The 16,334-nt window shown below is 42.1% G+C and overlaps 1 protein-coding gene across 1 annotated transcript in view; it reads left to right on the top strand.

Moving 5' to 3' along the window:
• PIWIL2 (piwi like RNA-mediated gene silencing 2) overlaps positions 1-16,334 on the top strand; it is a 42,663-nt gene that overhangs the window by 11,914 nt on the left and 14,415 nt on the right. Inside the window, exons 9-20 of the mRNA XM_066253257.1 lie at positions 614-694; positions 1,006-1,119; positions 1,414-1,602; positions 2,389-2,473; positions 3,133-3,222; positions 5,758-5,898; positions 7,466-7,579; positions 9,828-10,016; positions 12,335-12,436; positions 12,992-13,108; positions 14,235-14,323; positions 15,597-15,702. Coding sequence (XP_066109354.1) covers positions 614-694; positions 1,006-1,119; positions 1,414-1,602; positions 2,389-2,473; positions 3,133-3,222; positions 5,758-5,898; positions 7,466-7,579; positions 9,828-10,016; positions 12,335-12,436; positions 12,992-13,108; positions 14,235-14,323; positions 15,597-15,702 — 1,417 coding nt within the window. The remainder of the gene's footprint in view (positions 1-613; positions 695-1,005; positions 1,120-1,413; positions 1,603-2,388; positions 2,474-3,132; positions 3,223-5,757; positions 5,899-7,465; positions 7,580-9,827; positions 10,017-12,334; positions 12,437-12,991; positions 13,109-14,234; positions 14,324-15,596; positions 15,703-16,334) is intronic.

Here is a 16,334-nt window from a genome sequence, read left to right as displayed (position 1 = left end):
TAGTTGTTCATTGATTGCTTTCTCATATCTGCCTTACCGTGGGCCTTCAGCAGACCAAGCAACCCCTTGCTCAAGCCAGTGACCTTGGGTCCAAGCTGGTGAGCTTTGCTCAAACCAGATGAGCCCACACTCAAGCTGGCGACCTCGGGGTCTCGAACTTGGGTCCTCCGCATCCCAGTCTGACACTCTATCCACTGTGCCACCGCCTGGTCAGGCCACTTCTTTTTTAATGAAACACAGTCTAATCTGTCTACTAAACTTAACTGCCAGAAACAAACATTACTTCGTTCATCAGACTGATATCCACAAGTTTAGGAACTGACTCTCTTACATGCTCTTTAGTTAAGGGTGAAAGTAATATAAATTGAGCCTCCATTTTTGGTTACCTCGTAAATAGGAAAAGCTGCAGTCAGTTACCTGTGCCCCAATATAAATGCCATGGTGATATTTTTTTTCTTTTTCAAGAGTGTTTTCGTGATGATAAAAGCTATATTGGGCACAGGGCATCAATGACTCTGATCTTTTAAGCTTGCAAAGGAAATGTACCTAAAAGTAACAGCTTTGTATTTTTGGATTCTTCCACTAGAAAGCCCATTCTTGCTCTGTATTTCAGGGTGATGAAACTTTTAGACATGAAGCTTGTGGGGAGAAATTTCTATGACCCAATGAGCGCTATGGTGCTGCAGCAGCACAGGTAGGTGGTGGTTTCCTCGTTCTCCCTTCTGAATGTTCTGGAAATAAATTTTTCATTGAAAAAAAAAACATATTTAGGACAACAATCTCAGTATTTTATGATAGTGAATACAATTTATCAGTTAAATCTCTTTCATAGTTTAGTATTTTAGTAAGTTCATAATAATATTGATTTAATTGACTGTTTCCTGGTGCTTGTTTGTTGTTACCCGGGAAAGGCAGTATGTGTGCCACATATTGTTTCAGAGAGGGGCATGGAAGTGTCTGTGATTCTATTAAAACCCTAAGGTGAAAGCCTGCTTATCTCTTCAGACTGCAGATTTGGCCAGGCTACGCAGCTAGCATCCGGAAAACAGATGGTGGTCTCTTCCTGTTGGCTGATGTCTCCCATAAGGTCATTCGTAATGATTCTGTGCTGGATATCATGTGAGTGAATGAGTGGTGGTGGGGAATCTACCTTTAAGAAGCTAACTGTTTTATAAAAAACTCAGTCATAGGTGGTAATAAATACAGATTAACCACTGTTGTTTGGGTTTTAAATTGTAGAACAGATGAGGAATGCTGAATGGAAATGCTTCATTCCATAAGCCTTGCCAAGGTAGAGGGGGATTGTGTTTAAGTCTGGTTAACAAGACTTGGTTTGGTTTAATACACACTAATCCCTTTCCTATTGCTCTGTGTATACAAATGTGATCCAGACATCTTTGTCTCTTTCCAAAGGCATGCCATGTATCAGCAGAACGGAGAGAACTTCCAGGACAAGTGCACTAAGCTTCTGGTGGGCAGTATTATCATAACCCGATACAACAACCGCACCTATCATATTGATGATGTGGATTGGAATAAGACTCCGAAAGATAGCTTCACGATGGCTGATGGGAAGGAGATCACATTCTTGGAATACTATAGGTAAAGAGACTGAGCTTGGTTGGGGGAACATAGTCTACCTGGAATATTGAATTCTACTGTGGTGAACAGTGAGAAACTTCTAAAATAATTGGATTGGTAATGCACCTAAGAAGGAATGAACTCCTTTGTGGGATTGGACTTGAATATGACACCCTTACACATTCATTCCTTTTAGTACTTTTGAAAGTGATTTTATAAATTAATCTCAGGGCTTTGAATTGTATTTCCTTTGCTGGTTTTGAAGTCTGGTTGGAAAGATTAGATGCAAGTCATTAATCATTCGGCTATCATTTTGGCTTTCTAGTTGCCTAAGTCCTTTAGCCTGATGCAGTTTTAAACAAATTCTTTCTTTGACCTTAGTCTATTTCTCCTCTATTTAATTGCAACAGTAATTTGACCCTTCTTTTTGCAGTTATGCTAAGATGAGTTTTTGATGGACCTTTGACAAGGATATCATGTAAATTTGCAGCTCAGTCCTGGTTAAAAGACAGACTATGTTGCTTTAAGAGTAGTGATGCTGCCTGACCTGTGGTGGCGCAGTGGATAAAGCGTCGATCTGGAAATACTGAGGTCGCCGGTTCGAAACCCTGGGCTTGCCTGGTCAAGGCACATATGAGAGTTGATGCTTCCAGCTCCTCCCCCCTTCTCTCTCTCCTCTCTCTCTCTCTCTCTCTCTCTCTCCCTCTCTCTCCTCTCTAAAATGAATAAATAATTTAAAAAAAATTAAAAAAAAAAAGAGTAGTGATGCTGCTTCTGAAATTTCTTCCTGCCTCTGTCCTACTGTAGCAAAAACTATGGCATCACAATTAAGGAAGAGGACCAGCCACTGCTGATCCACAGGCCCAGTGACAGACAGAATAACCAAAGGATGGTAAGTGGGGGTGTCCATCAGCCGTCGTGGCCTTCTTCACGGCCTTGGGAATCAAGGCACAATGACTACGGTGTGGTTGGGGAGAGCTGCTGCGGAGTTCAGTCTCTCTGCTTTTCGGAGATGCCGTAGGGTTTGCTTTTGATATCTCCATAACGAGTAGCTAAATGTTCGCGTGAGCAAGTTAGATTACAGAATCAGGAGAATTTGCTTCTAAAAATTAAAACACTGGATTCATTAGGGAAGTTTTAGACAGTTTAAGAAGGCTGGAGCCAGGGGGAAGTACATTGACACCTGACTATTCTGTCTTACATGTGAATGCTGAGGATTGACAGGCTAGGGTAAGGTTCAGGCACCAGCTTGAGAGGATATATTGTCTTGGCTTGTCTAGAAGCTCAAGAGGGTCAGGATTTTTTTCTAGTTCTTTTTCCTTTTGATAGTCTCAATATTCTTCCATTTACCTGATAAAATAGCTGTAAATGTTTTGACAGGGGAAAGAATAAAATACCCATAGTACTTCACTGCCCTTTGGAGTTTTCTATTCCTTAGTTTGCCAGTGACAGCACTGCAGGGCCAGCACTGGGCATAGCATGTCCTCTACAGGACAGGGACCAGGTTCCTCTCTTACTGCTTTATTGTCCCTCTTATTTGTCTCTTCAAAGCTGCTGAAAGGTGAAATCCTGCTGCTTCCTGAGCTTGCCTTCATGACTGGGATCCCTGAGAAGATGAAGAAGGACTTCAGGGCCATGAAGGTGAGAAATGCTTGCTTTGAGCAGATAGAGCCAGAGTCATTCCACGCTTGCATCCTTACCTGAGTAGGTCCATTCTTCCATGTTCCAGTTTTCCTCTCTGTAAACCTGATCCATGCCTCTTCTACACACTGAAAAAGCCACTCAGAGCTTCATTTTGGCAGTTGTTAGAACAGTAGAGTGACCAGATTATAAGGTAAAGGGAAACAAATAATTCAGCCTTACTAGTCTGGTGGATGACTGTGAACTGGTCATTTGGTCATAAATGAGATTCTTTGAGAGCACTGAATTTTTAAAAGCATTTCTAATAAGCCTTCAGTTTATTTGAAAGGATGGAGGAGATAATGTACGAAAAAGACAGCAAGTCAGAGGATGAGGTAAAAGGGTAGAAGTTTTTTTTGTGTGGGGCCTAGAGTATCCTGGAAGTTTTAGGCTTTGTCTCTGTGGGAAGTAGCTGAGGAGCAGAGATGGGTCTGTACCCTCAGAGCTTCATGTCCCCACTGTAACTCGTGGGCCTTTCCCCATGGCCTCAGTCTTCCCGTCTGTGTCTGTCTTGTTCCTGGACCATGCTTGTCTCAGATGCCACGTATCTTTAGTAACATCATAAAGAGCCTAAAAGAATGCTTATCGCCCTGGCCGGTTGGCTCAGCGGTAGAGCGTCGGCCTGGCGTGCGGGGGACCCGGGTTCGATTCCCGGCCAGGGCACATAGGAGAAGCGCCCATTTGCTTCTCCACCCCCCCCTCCTTCCTCTCTGTCTCTCTCTTCCCCTCCCGCAGCTAAGGCTCCATTGGAGCAAGGATGGCCCGGGCGCTGGGGATGGCTCCTTGGCCTCTGCCCTAGGTGCTAGAGTGGCTCTGGTCGCAGCAGAGCGCCGCCCCGGAGGGGCAGAGCATCGCCCCCTGATGGGCAGAGCGTCACCCCTGGTGGGCGTGCTGGGTGTATCCCGGTCGGGCGCACGTGGGAGTCTGTCTGACTATCTCTCCCTGTTTCCAGCTTCAAGAAAAATAAAAAATAAAAAATAAAAAAAAAGAATGCTTATCATTCCTGTAAGAAGTTTCTTCCGTGTTCACCTTCTGATACTTCTATGTTTAATATGCGGGTCAAGGGGCTTTCCTTAAATTCCCAGTTCCTAATGACTTTATGATCACAGAGCTATCTATATAAAACTCCATAGACTTACCCTGACTGCCTCTCAGAGAACAAGAGCTGTATAGTTTTTAGTCCCAGAAGAATAAAGAACTCAACTGTGAGATTCAGAATCTTCATTCACACGTGTTAGATACTCAACAATAAACATGTAGAAAGCAGCTATCAGGGGCTAACCTCTGGACAAAAGACACAAAATCAAAGACTTGTCTTATGGTGACATTAAATGATGGTGTGGCATGATGTAAAGTGGAAGCCTGGATATTGTTTTCCATTATGTTATGTTTAGCTGTGTGCCAGGCACAGGGCATTTTTTCCCCCGTTTTTTCCAAATATTGAACAGGTAAAATCAAGCCCCATTAGCACTTGTTTCATAGAATCCTTTAGGAATTTTTAATTCAGAACATGGTTTTGAAAAAGAAGTAAGACTTAAATGTCATGAGGGGAAAGGAACAATAACATTATAATTCTTTTATGATTAAATTTTTAATCTTACACCTTATTAATCTTCCTGAGAGAGATGTATTAAAGTTCATAGAGGTATTTGAACATTTCTACAGATTTCAATGTGAAGGAAGCCTCTTATGGAACTATTTAAGACTCATTGGGGTTTATTTAACCTCATATTGAAGAAAGTAATACTAAAAACTAATTATCTGGCCTGACCAGGCAGTGGTGCAGTGGATAGAGTGTCAGACTGTGATGCAGAAGGACCCAGGTTTGAGACCCCGAGGTCTCCAGCTTGAGTGCAGGCTCATCTGGCTTGAGCAAAAAGCTCACCAGCTTGGATCCAAGGTCACAGGCTCAAGCAAGTGGTTACTCGGTCTGCTGAAGACCCACGGTCAAGGCACATATGAGAAAGCAATCAATGAACAACTAAGGCTGGGGTCCCCAAACTTTTTATACAGGGGGCCAGTTCACTGTCCCTCAGACTGTTGGAGGACCAGACTATAAAAAAAAACTATGAACAAATCCCTATGCACACTGCACATATCTTATTTTAAAGTAAAAAAACAAAACGGGAATAAATACAATATTTAAAATAAAGAACAAGTAAATTTAAATCAACAAACTGACCAGTATTTCAATGGGAACTATGGGCTTGCTTTTGGCTAATGAGATGATCAATGTGCTTTTCTCACCACCAATGAAAGAGGTGCCCCTTCCGGAAGTGCGGCGAGGGCCAGATAAATGGCCTCGGGACCGCATGCGCCCCGGGGGCTATAGTTTGGGGACCCCTGCACTGAGGTGTCGCAACGAAAAACTGATGATTGATGCTTCTCATCTCTCTCAGTTCCTGTTTGTCGTCCCTATCTGTCCATCTCTCTGACTCTCTCTGTCCCTGTAAAAAAAAACAAAAAACTAATTATCTGCATTTTAATTTTATTTAGGATTTGACTCAGCAGATTAACCTGAGCCCCAAACAGCACCATAATGCTTTGGTATGCTTGATACAGAGAATTTCAAAGAGTGAGACAGCCAGCCATGAACTAACACGATGGGGACTCTATCTGCAGAAGGATGTACATAAGGTAACCCAGAGGGTGTGTATGGTGGTGGTGGTGGGGGCAGGAAGCCAGAGACTTTGAGCTCTGGCACGGAGTGCCAGCTTGCTATGTTATATGATTTTGGAGCTCTTGCTTTATTATTTTATATATTTTTTAAATTTTACTGGAATTTTCTGGAGTTAATTTACCCAGTACTTCTTACACAGTTTTCCTCTGTATCTCCCAGGGATCCTTGCTGTTAATTTTTAGTCAATTAGGTAGCAAAGAAATATTGACTTAAATTTTACTCATTTTCAGTTTTCCAGACCACATTATTTTCATAAGCATGAGATGAGTCTGATTCTTTACACTTTTGTTATCATGAATATTGTTATTGTGTTCAGATGGACTTTTATAATATTAAGAAAACCATTAAAATTTTTTTGATCACAGGTAAACTGTGTGTGTTTTTTGTCTTTAGAAAGCAAACCGTAGGTCCTGGTCGGTTGGCTCAGTGGTAGAGCGTTGGCCTGGCGTGCAGGAGTCCCAGGTTCGATTCCCGGCCAGGGCACACAGGAGAAGTGCCCATCTGCTTCTCCACCCCTCCCCCTCTCCTTCCTCTCTGTCTCTCTCTTCCCCTCCCGCAGCCAAGGCTCCATTGGAGCAAAGTTGGCCCGGGTGCTGAGGATGGCTCTATGGCCTCTGCCTCAGGCGCTAGACTGGCTCTGGTCGCAATGGAGCAACACCCCGGATGGGCAGAGCATCGCCCCCTGGTGGGCGTGCCGGGTGGATCCCGGTCGGGTGCATGCGGGGAGTCTGTCTGACTGCCTCCCCGTTTCTGGCTTCGGAAAAATACAAAAGAAAAAGAAAAAAAAAGAAAGCAAACCGTAGAGGTCATTGATAGTAAAAATTCTCCATAATTACACTTTACCAGAGATAATCATTACTAAGTGTGGACTCATTCAATTTTCTAAGGTGCGTACCTTGCTACTTAACTTTTTGCAAAAACAGGATTATATTACATGTAGTTAGAAAGTGATTTTAAAGGTTGTAAAGTAGTCCATAATAATGAGATATTATCAATCTATCAATAGTTATCTTCCTATTTGGGGGTATTCAGGTCTAACTGATTTGTTATTCAATTTGTTTTCTCATTATGTTTATACCTTTTCTTTCAGCTTTTCCTTTGTATAAAGTAGAATAGTAGTTTGCATTCAGCATTGTTATGAAACTTTACCTTAATTTTCTTTCAATTTTTCCCTTAAAAGATATGTAAAGATTTTATATTCCTTTTCACTTTGAAACTGTTGTTGTTTTACATGAATTTTCTGCTTCTAAAAGGACAATGTTTTCTGATCCTTTTCTTGGGAGACTATGTTGGAGGCTTCAGTAATTAAAGAGCAGTGCCTATCAAAGTTTTACCTGCATATGTCCAGAGGTTTATTGACATGGACTCTCACTGCTAGCAGTTCCATTTTCCTGCCTTTCTGAGAAGTTATAGTAGAGACAGGTCTATGTTGTGGAGCTGACCAGGCCCCACAGAGAACAGTATCCATGTTTTTCTGAAAAGTGTTTGCAGATGGCTGTCATAGATACTTTCTTTTCTGTTTAGATTGAAGGACGTGTTCTGCCCATGGAAAGAATTAACTTAAGAAACACTTCATTTATTACATCTCAGGAAGTAAACTGGACTAAGGAAGTAACCAGAGACCTTTCCATCTTGACTGTAAGTGATTTTCAAGGTGATAAAGAGAGGATCAGTATTCCTAAAATGGTAGAAATTTGGAAGGAGGAATGATTGTGTCTTTTTTCATTTTTTTAAAATTGACTTTGGGAGGGAGGGAGAGAGAGAGAAACAAATAAAGAAATACCAATTTGTTGTTCCACTCATTTATGCATTCATTGGTTGATTTTTATGTGTGCCCTGACTGGGGATTGAACTCACAGCCTTGGCATATCGGGACAACACTAACCAACTGAGCTACCCAGCCAGGGTTAGTGTCCCATTTTTGAGGGAAAGTTCCAGCTGAATTCCCATCTTTAATTGTCTACTAAACAGAGTACTTCAAACTAATTAGTTTTTAGTGGTAAGCCTTTTGCTTGACCATGGGCTTAGGAAAAGAAAAGAAATCGCAATGGTAATTCATACAGTGCCAGCTCACCACCCACTCTTCCTTTCTCTGCCCTCCTCTTTCTCCCTGGGGTTTCCTGGAAGGTGTTTTGTTTTGTTTTTTACAGAGACAGAGAGAGGGATAGATAGGGACAGACAGGAATGGAGAGAGATGAGAAGCATCAATCATCAGTTTTTCATTGTGGCACTTTAGTTGTTCATTGATTGCTTTCTCATATGTGCCTTGACTGTGGGGCTACAGCCTACTGAGTAACCCCTTGCTTGAGCCAGCGACCTTGGGTCCAAGCTGGTGAGCTTTGCTCAAACCGGATGAGCCCGCGCTTAAGCTGGCGACCTCGGGGTCTCGAACCTGGGTCCTCCACATCCCAGTCTGACACTCTATCCACTGCGCCACCGCCTGGTCAGGCTGGAAGGTGTTTTTATTTATGAAATGGCAAAATTAAAACAGTTCCCTACCAAGAGAACCAAAGAACAAAATGGCATGTACTTATTTTTAAATGTTTTTGGCTAACCTGGTCTTTATGGCCACACATAAAATAACATATCTGTTTCTAAAACTTGTGTGTGTGTGTGTGTGTGTGTGTGACAGAGAGAGAGAGAGACAGACAGACAGACAGACAAGAAAGGAGAGAGATGAGAAGCATCAATTTTTCATTGTTGCACCTTCATTCATTGATTGCTTTCTCATATGTGCTGTGATGGGAGGCTATAGCAGAGCGAGTGGCCCCTTGCTTAAGCCAGCAACCTTGGGCTTCAAGCCAGCAACCTTTGGGCTTGAGCCAGTGACCATAGGGTCATGTCTGTGATCCCACACTCAAGCCAGCGACACACGCTCAAGGTGATGAGCCCGAGCTCAAGCTGATGACCTTGGGTTTCAAACTTGGGTCCTCTGCATCCCAGTCCGACTCTCTATCCACTGTGCTACCACCTGGTCAGGCTGTTTCTAAAACTTTTTATTGAAATATATTTTAAAAGAATAAAGTACACTTTTAAGTGTATAGCTTGATGAGTTTTCACAAGTTAAACAGACCTGTGTAATGAACAGGTCTGTTAAGAAACAGAACTTTACCAGTGTCACAGAAGCACCCATCCATGCTCCTAGCTACCACCTATGTCTCACCTTACATACCCCAAGAAGAACCACTACCCTGACTTTTAACAGCATAGATCTGTTTCAACTATTTTTGTACTCAAAACCATCCAGTAAACATTCTTGTATGTTCACCTTAATTTTCTCAACCTTGTATTAGTGAGTTTCACTTGTGTTGTTAGGTTGGTTGTAGAGCTTCCACTCTCAATGCTGCATAGTATTCCATGCCCTAATATACTTACCACATACATCTGTGTTAGCAAGAGAATGAAAAGCAATTTGTTTTTTGTTTGTTTTTTGTTTTTTATTAAGTGAGAGGTGGGGAAGTAGAGAGACAGACTCCCACATGCACCCTGACTGGGATCTGCCCTTCTGGGGTTGATGCTCTGCCCATCTGGGGCCGCTGCTCTGTTGTTCGGCAACCCAGCTATTTTAGTGCCTGAGGCTGATGCTCAGACTAATCAAGCCATCAGCACCCGGAGCCAACTTGCTCAAATCATTTGAGCCATGGCTGCAGGATGGGAAGAGAGAGAGACAGAGAGAGAGAAAACGAAGGGGGAGGGGTGGAGAAACAGATGGTTGCTTCTCTGTTCCTTGACAGGGTATCGAACCCAGAGCATCCACACTTTGGGCTGATGCTCTACCACTGAGCCAACTGGTCAGGGTGCAATTTGTTTTCTAATATCTCCACGATATGAGTTTGGAGTGTTCAAGTTGTGGGAAGTACTAAAAATAGCTTGTGGTTTTTCCTAGGTCCCCATGCATTGCTGGGCACTCTTTTACCCAAAGAGAGCAATGGACCAGACCCGAGAACTGGTTAACACGTTAGAGAAGATAGCTGGCCCCATTGGCATGCACATAAGCCCACCGGCCTGGGTTGAACTAAAGGATGATCGAGTAGAGACCTATGTCAGAACCATTCAATCCATGCTGAGAGCTGAGGTAAGAAATTAATTTGAGTAGATTTATAGGATGTCTGTTCTAACATACTTTGAATACCTAATTTTAAATAACCTTGGTTATCTGGCTGCTGTTGATGCTGTTTAGAAACCTGTCTTACTTATCTGCACATGGAATACTGAACTAAGAAAATAGCCCTTATAATACCCTTCAGTTAATTTTGCTTCTCTCATTTTATGTTGGCACTCTCACTCACTTGAGTGTTCTGTTCATCACGTAATTGGCTCAGAGAACAGCTGACTTAACTTGAGTTCGTTATCTATATAGAACATATTGTGCTCAGAAAGCAACTTCTTGGGCCAGGTGCCATCTTACACGACTCAGTACTGAGCTGCTCCAGTCTGGTCTGCCTCTAGATTTAAATTGCTCTAGTGATGAACTTAGCAGTTGGCCCATCAGCTTAGTGCTGATAGCTGATCAGGATCATTGGAGTGAGCAGGTCATAGTCCTTACCACTCAATTCAGACCTGCAGTTCTTACCTGTTGTATGTACGTAAAAGAGAGGAGGAAGACGCAGAGGAAAGAAAAGCAGAGGAAAGTTTTTGGAAGTGATTAGTCCTGGAATTGAAGATCAGTTTTTGTGGCAGCAATACTAGAGTTAGATTATCTTGATGTCATAGCTTTCTTTGTTTGCTCCACCACTCTAGGTGTTACCCATCGATAGCAGCACACTCATGTTCTCTTTCTCTTTTCATTTCCTCCTGGCTTCCCATATGCCTGCCGTAACCTACATGACCTCCCCCCAGGCCTGGCCACTGATAAAGTCTGGCTTTCAAAAGAACAACCCAGTTTAGTACATCTACTCCCCCATTTCACAGCTTCTTGTGTTCTCTTCCTGAGAATGGATTGCCAACAGTTTTCATGCAGCATGGATAGGAGTTTCTTTCATGTTTACCGAATTTAACTCACGTTGGTCTTGCTGACTCTCTATGATCTTTATGGCATTCTGTTTTATTATTCTCTTTGTTAGGGGTCACAAACTCGGATATCTGTTGGAGCCAGATGAGTAACACAGATGAGGGGGTGAGGAGGGGATTATAATGAACTAAAAAAAGTAAACCTCATAACTGCAGATAAAAGCCCAGCATTGTCAAATTGATTTTTAATTTGTTTTCAATATAAGCCAAAAACATTTGCATATGTGTATATTTCCCTATGTTTACATGTTAATAATAAAAATAACTTATAAATCATTGTAGGGAGGGCAAAGCCATATCTGTTTGCTAGATCTAGCCCATGTGTGCAGCTTGTGTTCTACGTGACTTTGGAAGTTCTTTGATGTGATTGCTGGAATGTCCCCTGAGAAATCTTTATCTAACACAAATCTTGATTTAGAATAGAATACTATTGATTCACAGTTTATAGCTGTTTCTGCTATGAAGGGTTGGCAACTTTTATTTTACTAGAGTGCTACTTTTCTGTATTCAGACTTTGAAAGATCCTCTTTTTTTTTTTTTAAAGCAAAAGAGAGAGAGAAACAGACACAGACAGACAGGAAAGGAGAGGGATGAGAAGCATCAACTCGTAGTTGTGGCACCTTAGTTGTTCATTGATTGCTTTCTAATATGTGCCTTGCCCAGGGGGCTCCAGCCAAGCCAGGGACCCCTTGTTCAAGCCAGTGGTCTTGGGTTCAAGCAATTGACCTTGGAGTTTCAAACCTGTGTCCTCAGCGTCCCGGGTCAACGCTCTATCCACTGTACAACCGCCTGGTCAGGCAAGATCCTATGTTTTTATTACTGGATCTCTCAAGCAGTGAAGGGTAGAGGGTGTTGATACGAGATGTGTGACTGGAAGTATCATTCTCTCTCCTAACCAGTGAGAGAGAGTGCTACTTACAAATTTGGCAATAGCTTTATTGCCATCTGCATTTGATCCTCAGTTGTTCCTTGTGGTATTGCATTCCATGTGTCCTCAGTTAAAGTTCAGTGGTATGAATAAGTTGTTTAGTTTACTAAAGAGAGTGGTAAAAACATTACAGGGAACTGAAAGCAGCAAGTAATAAGTAACCCCTACATGTTTTTAAATATGGTTCTTTTCTAGTCATCTTTAAGTCTCCTAATAAGTAAATGAGGTAATCTACTCTTGGTAATTTTTGTTAACATACTACATATCTATGCAAAGAAGCCCTGGATCCAGCATTCCGGTTCAAGGACGCTTTTCTGTGTTAGAATGTACACTATCTTTTTTCAGTCTCCTCTCTACCTTAAAGGTGCCTTGGCTTTGCAGACTCTCAAACTGTCTCCAACCGGAGTCCTGTCACAGTTCCCAAGCCTGACCTACATATACTTTATCTTCTTAAGGGGAAGATACAGATGGTGGTGTGCATCATCATGAGCACACATGACGATGTCTATGCGGCCGTTAAAAAGCTGTGCTGTATGCAGACTCCAGTGCCTTCTCAGGTGAGTAGGAGCTGGGCCGGAGGCACAGATGGAATTCACCTCTCTTAAGGCTTGAAAAGAGGGATGTCTGTATGCAAAAAGACTAAAGTAACTCTTAGAAGCTAGCATGTGGACAACCTCCTACAAAACTTCCCCGTATTAGAGTAACCTGGAGAATAGCAGATGCTCTTCATGAATGCTGCCTTCATGTTCTGTTCCCAAAAGAGTACTTTCACTTGTTCAAAGGGTGGATCTCCGAATGGTTTCCCATGACTGTTCTGAGAGTTCAGGTTTCACTCAGAGGAAAACTCTTTTCCTTTGATGACTGAACAGTTTTTACGCTATATTTTTGAAAGTTTTTATTTTTAATTTTTTTAAATTTTGGTTTGTGTTTGTGTTTGCACATGTGCCTGCCTAGAATTCCTAGAGTTAGAGCTTTTTGTAATGCAAAGTGTGTCAACTGCTAACTGGAGTTTCTTAAGCACATTTAGTGTATACTTTGAATTGTTTACATTGTTATCGGAGAGATTGATGGTATTCCCCCCCCCCCCAAACCCTTTGGTCCCTTCATTATAGGTCATCAGTATCCGAACCATTAGTCAGCCCACCAGGCTTCGGAGTGTGGCCCAGAAAATTTTACTTCAAATGAACTGTAAATTGGGTGGTGAGCTCTGGGGAGTGGATATTCCTCTGGTGAGTGATGCTGCTATGTTTTCATTCAGTCCGCCTCTCCAGAATATCTTGCCTCCCTGTTTCCCTCATAAAGTAGCCGTACTTCCAGTGCTCAGTAGTCTGAGTCAGCATTTTCCAATCCCCGGTCTGGGGACAGCCAGCCACAAATTTCCTGCTAGTCTGCGAAAGAGTCACCACCCTGATGCTGTGTAAAGGTTACAGACCCAGTGATCTGATCTTAGTCAAATTCGCTTGTGGTCAGGGGGATTTCTGCCTTAGCGGTCCCTGAAATAATTGTATGTTCACAGGTCCCAAGTGTGAAAAGGTTAAAAATTACTGATCTAAATGATTCGTTGCCAGATTTTGAATAGCCCATGAGCTAACAATGGTTTTTGCATTTTTTAATGGTGAAACAAAAATAAGGCTAATATTTTCTGACATGAAAATTATGTCAAATTCGCCTGACCAAGTGGTGACGCAGTGGATAAGAGCGTCGGACTGGGACGCGGAGGACCCAGGTTTGAAACCTGGAGGTCGCCAGTTTGAGCGTGGGCTCATCTGGTTTCAGCAGGGCTCACCAGCTTAAACCCAAGGTTGCTGGCTTGAGCAAGGGGTCACTTGGTCTGCTGTAGCCCCTGGTCAAGGCATATATGAGAAAGCAATCACTGAGAAACTAAGGTGCCTCAACAAAGAATTGATGCTTCTCATTTCTCTGCCTTCCAGTCTCTGTTCCTCTGTCTGTCACAAAAAAAAAGAAAGAAAATTATGTCAGAATCATTTGTCCTTAAATGCAGTTTCATTGGAACATTTGTTACTCCTTTCCATGCTGTCCATGCTGCTCTCGTGCTAAAATGCTAAGCAGTTCCTGCAGGGCCACGTGGCTCACAAAGCCCCAGACATTTATTTACTCTTCAGTATTTTCTAAAAAAAAAAAAAAAAAAAAAAAGAAGTTTGCTGATTTCTGGTCTAGATCTGTGACCCTGACCCTGTAGAGTGTTTCAAAAAGGTCAAATTCATTCCATTCTTTCTCTTCCTTTCCCAGAACTTACTTTCATGTGTTGCTTTGGGGTTCATATAATTAAATAATAATTAAAGATGGAGTGATAGATTACTTGTGTTTTTTTATTTGTTTTGTTTTCTAACACAGAAACAGTTAATGGTAATTGGGATGGATGTTTACCATGACCCCAGACGAGGCATGCGCTCCGTGGTCGGCTTTGTGGCAAGCATCAACCTGTAAGTACATTGCCATTTGGCTTGGTTGCTTTGTTGTTGTTTTTAAGAGAGAGAGGGAGGGAGACAGGCAGGGAGAGAGAGACAGGAAGGGAGAGAGATGAGAAGGATCAACTTGTAGTTGCTTCACTTTAGTTGTTCATTGATTGCTTTTAATACATGCTTTGACCTCACGCCAAGCCTGTGACCCCTTGGTCAAGCCAGTGACCTTGTGTCATGTTGATGATCCAGCACTCAAGCCTGCAACCAGTGTTCAAGCTGGCAAGCCCATACTCAAGCTGATGAGCTTGCACTCTAGTGACCCTTGGGGTTTAGAACCGGACCCTCAGTGTCCCGGGTCAACACTCAATCTGCTGTGCTGCCACCAGTTGGGCTAGTTACCTTGTTTTGATACCTAATCTTAGTATAAATACAGCAAGTATTTTTTGAATATTTCATATTATAGTAAAAGTATATTTCCTTTTACCTAAGACATAAAAGTATACCCTACTCCTTCCTCCTCTGTCTCCCTTTGATATTGATTTACACAGTCTATTTGCCAAACTTGTCACATGTGTAAGTTTGTTCCCTGGCTGCAGTGTACTCTCCTTCAGAATGGGAACTGTGACTTGTCAGTGGTGTTTTTTCCCTCAGAAATCGGGAGGGGGGGTGTTGTTTATTTGTTCTGATTGTAAAAAATAAGGCATGCTCATGCAAATATTTGCAGAAATTTAGAAAGTAACTTTTTCATGGCTCATCTTCCATTAACCATTACCTAAGGTTTGATGTTTATGTATTTCAGGTTCTCTTTTATGCATATACTAACACACATAGCTGCTGTATATATGTATACACAAATGGCCTAGTCCTAGGTATAGTGTCCCTCAGCCTGATTTTTTGTACTTAAAGTGTATATTTTGGACATTTCCCCTAATCAATACAAGTAAATCTCAACCAGTCCTCCTTACCTGTTGTATGGAGTTTATCGTGTACCATGGCACTATTTATTTAACTAGTCCTCTATTGCTGAACATCTACATTGTCCAGTTTTTTTCAACTGGAAGCAATTTTGTGGCAAGTATCCATGGTTATGCCTATATGTTTACATTCTGCAAATGGCTTATATATATATCTTTTACCCACCTCACTGTGTGTTCTTCCATGTAACATAAATGCACTTACTACTTAATTGTTGAATTGGTACACAGAGAAGCCTGTATGTGCTGACATGCGTTCTGTGGGCCTTCCTCTCTGAGTGTATGTTCATCCTTTCTCTCTCTCTCCTGCCTCTACCCAGCCCGCTCACAAAATGGTATTCACGAGTGGTATTCCAGATGCCTCATCAGGAGATTGTGGATAGCCTGAAGCTGTGCCTCGTGGGCTCGTTAAAAAAGTTTTATGAGGTGAGGAGAATGTAAATTCTGCAGCTTCAGGGTTTGAAGGACTGCCTACCTGAGCATTTTAAGTGGAAGTCTGATTTAGTGGAAGAGATCCCACATTGATGGTAAGTTTTAAGCAGACGTAGGAATTAGTCCTTAGAGCTGAATGCTTGGACTTGGTTTGGTAAGTCATGATTATTTCCCAGGATATCAGCCTCATGTCTGCAGACAGTCTTCCTACCCTTATCAGGGAAATGGGGGGTGGTAAATTTCAGCAGTTAAAGCAGGTTATGAATTTACTCAGCTTTATGACTGTCATTAGGCACTGACTCCTTTCACTTTGATTTAAGACAAATGCTTCCCTATTAATTACCCCTAGAACTCAAAGGAATGCTAACCATGGAGAATTGCAGTCATTAAGCTGATATTGGGTCTGGAAAAATGAACTAGCAAAATACTGGGTTTTACCTTGGCCAGGACATCAAAGGAAGCATTGATAAGTAATTTTCATTTCTCAGGGTCAGAGTTAGTGCTTTGCATAGAGATTAACCAGCAAGAAATTTAATAATTTTGTGTGATTAAAGGCAGTCTATGGAACTCTGTCTTGTTTCTTTTTAGAGTAACATTTCCTATGGTGCCCTTTAAATAGTTTGATA

The sequence above is a fragment of the Saccopteryx bilineata genome, chromosome 1 (genome assembly GCF_036850765.1).
Source record: "Saccopteryx bilineata isolate mSacBil1 chromosome 1, mSacBil1_pri_phased_curated, whole genome shotgun sequence".
NCBI lineage: Eukaryota > Metazoa > Chordata > Mammalia > Chiroptera > Emballonuridae > Saccopteryx > Saccopteryx bilineata.
The sequence above is the reverse complement of the archived record's forward strand: the minus strand, read 5'-3'. Positions and strand labels throughout refer to the sequence as shown.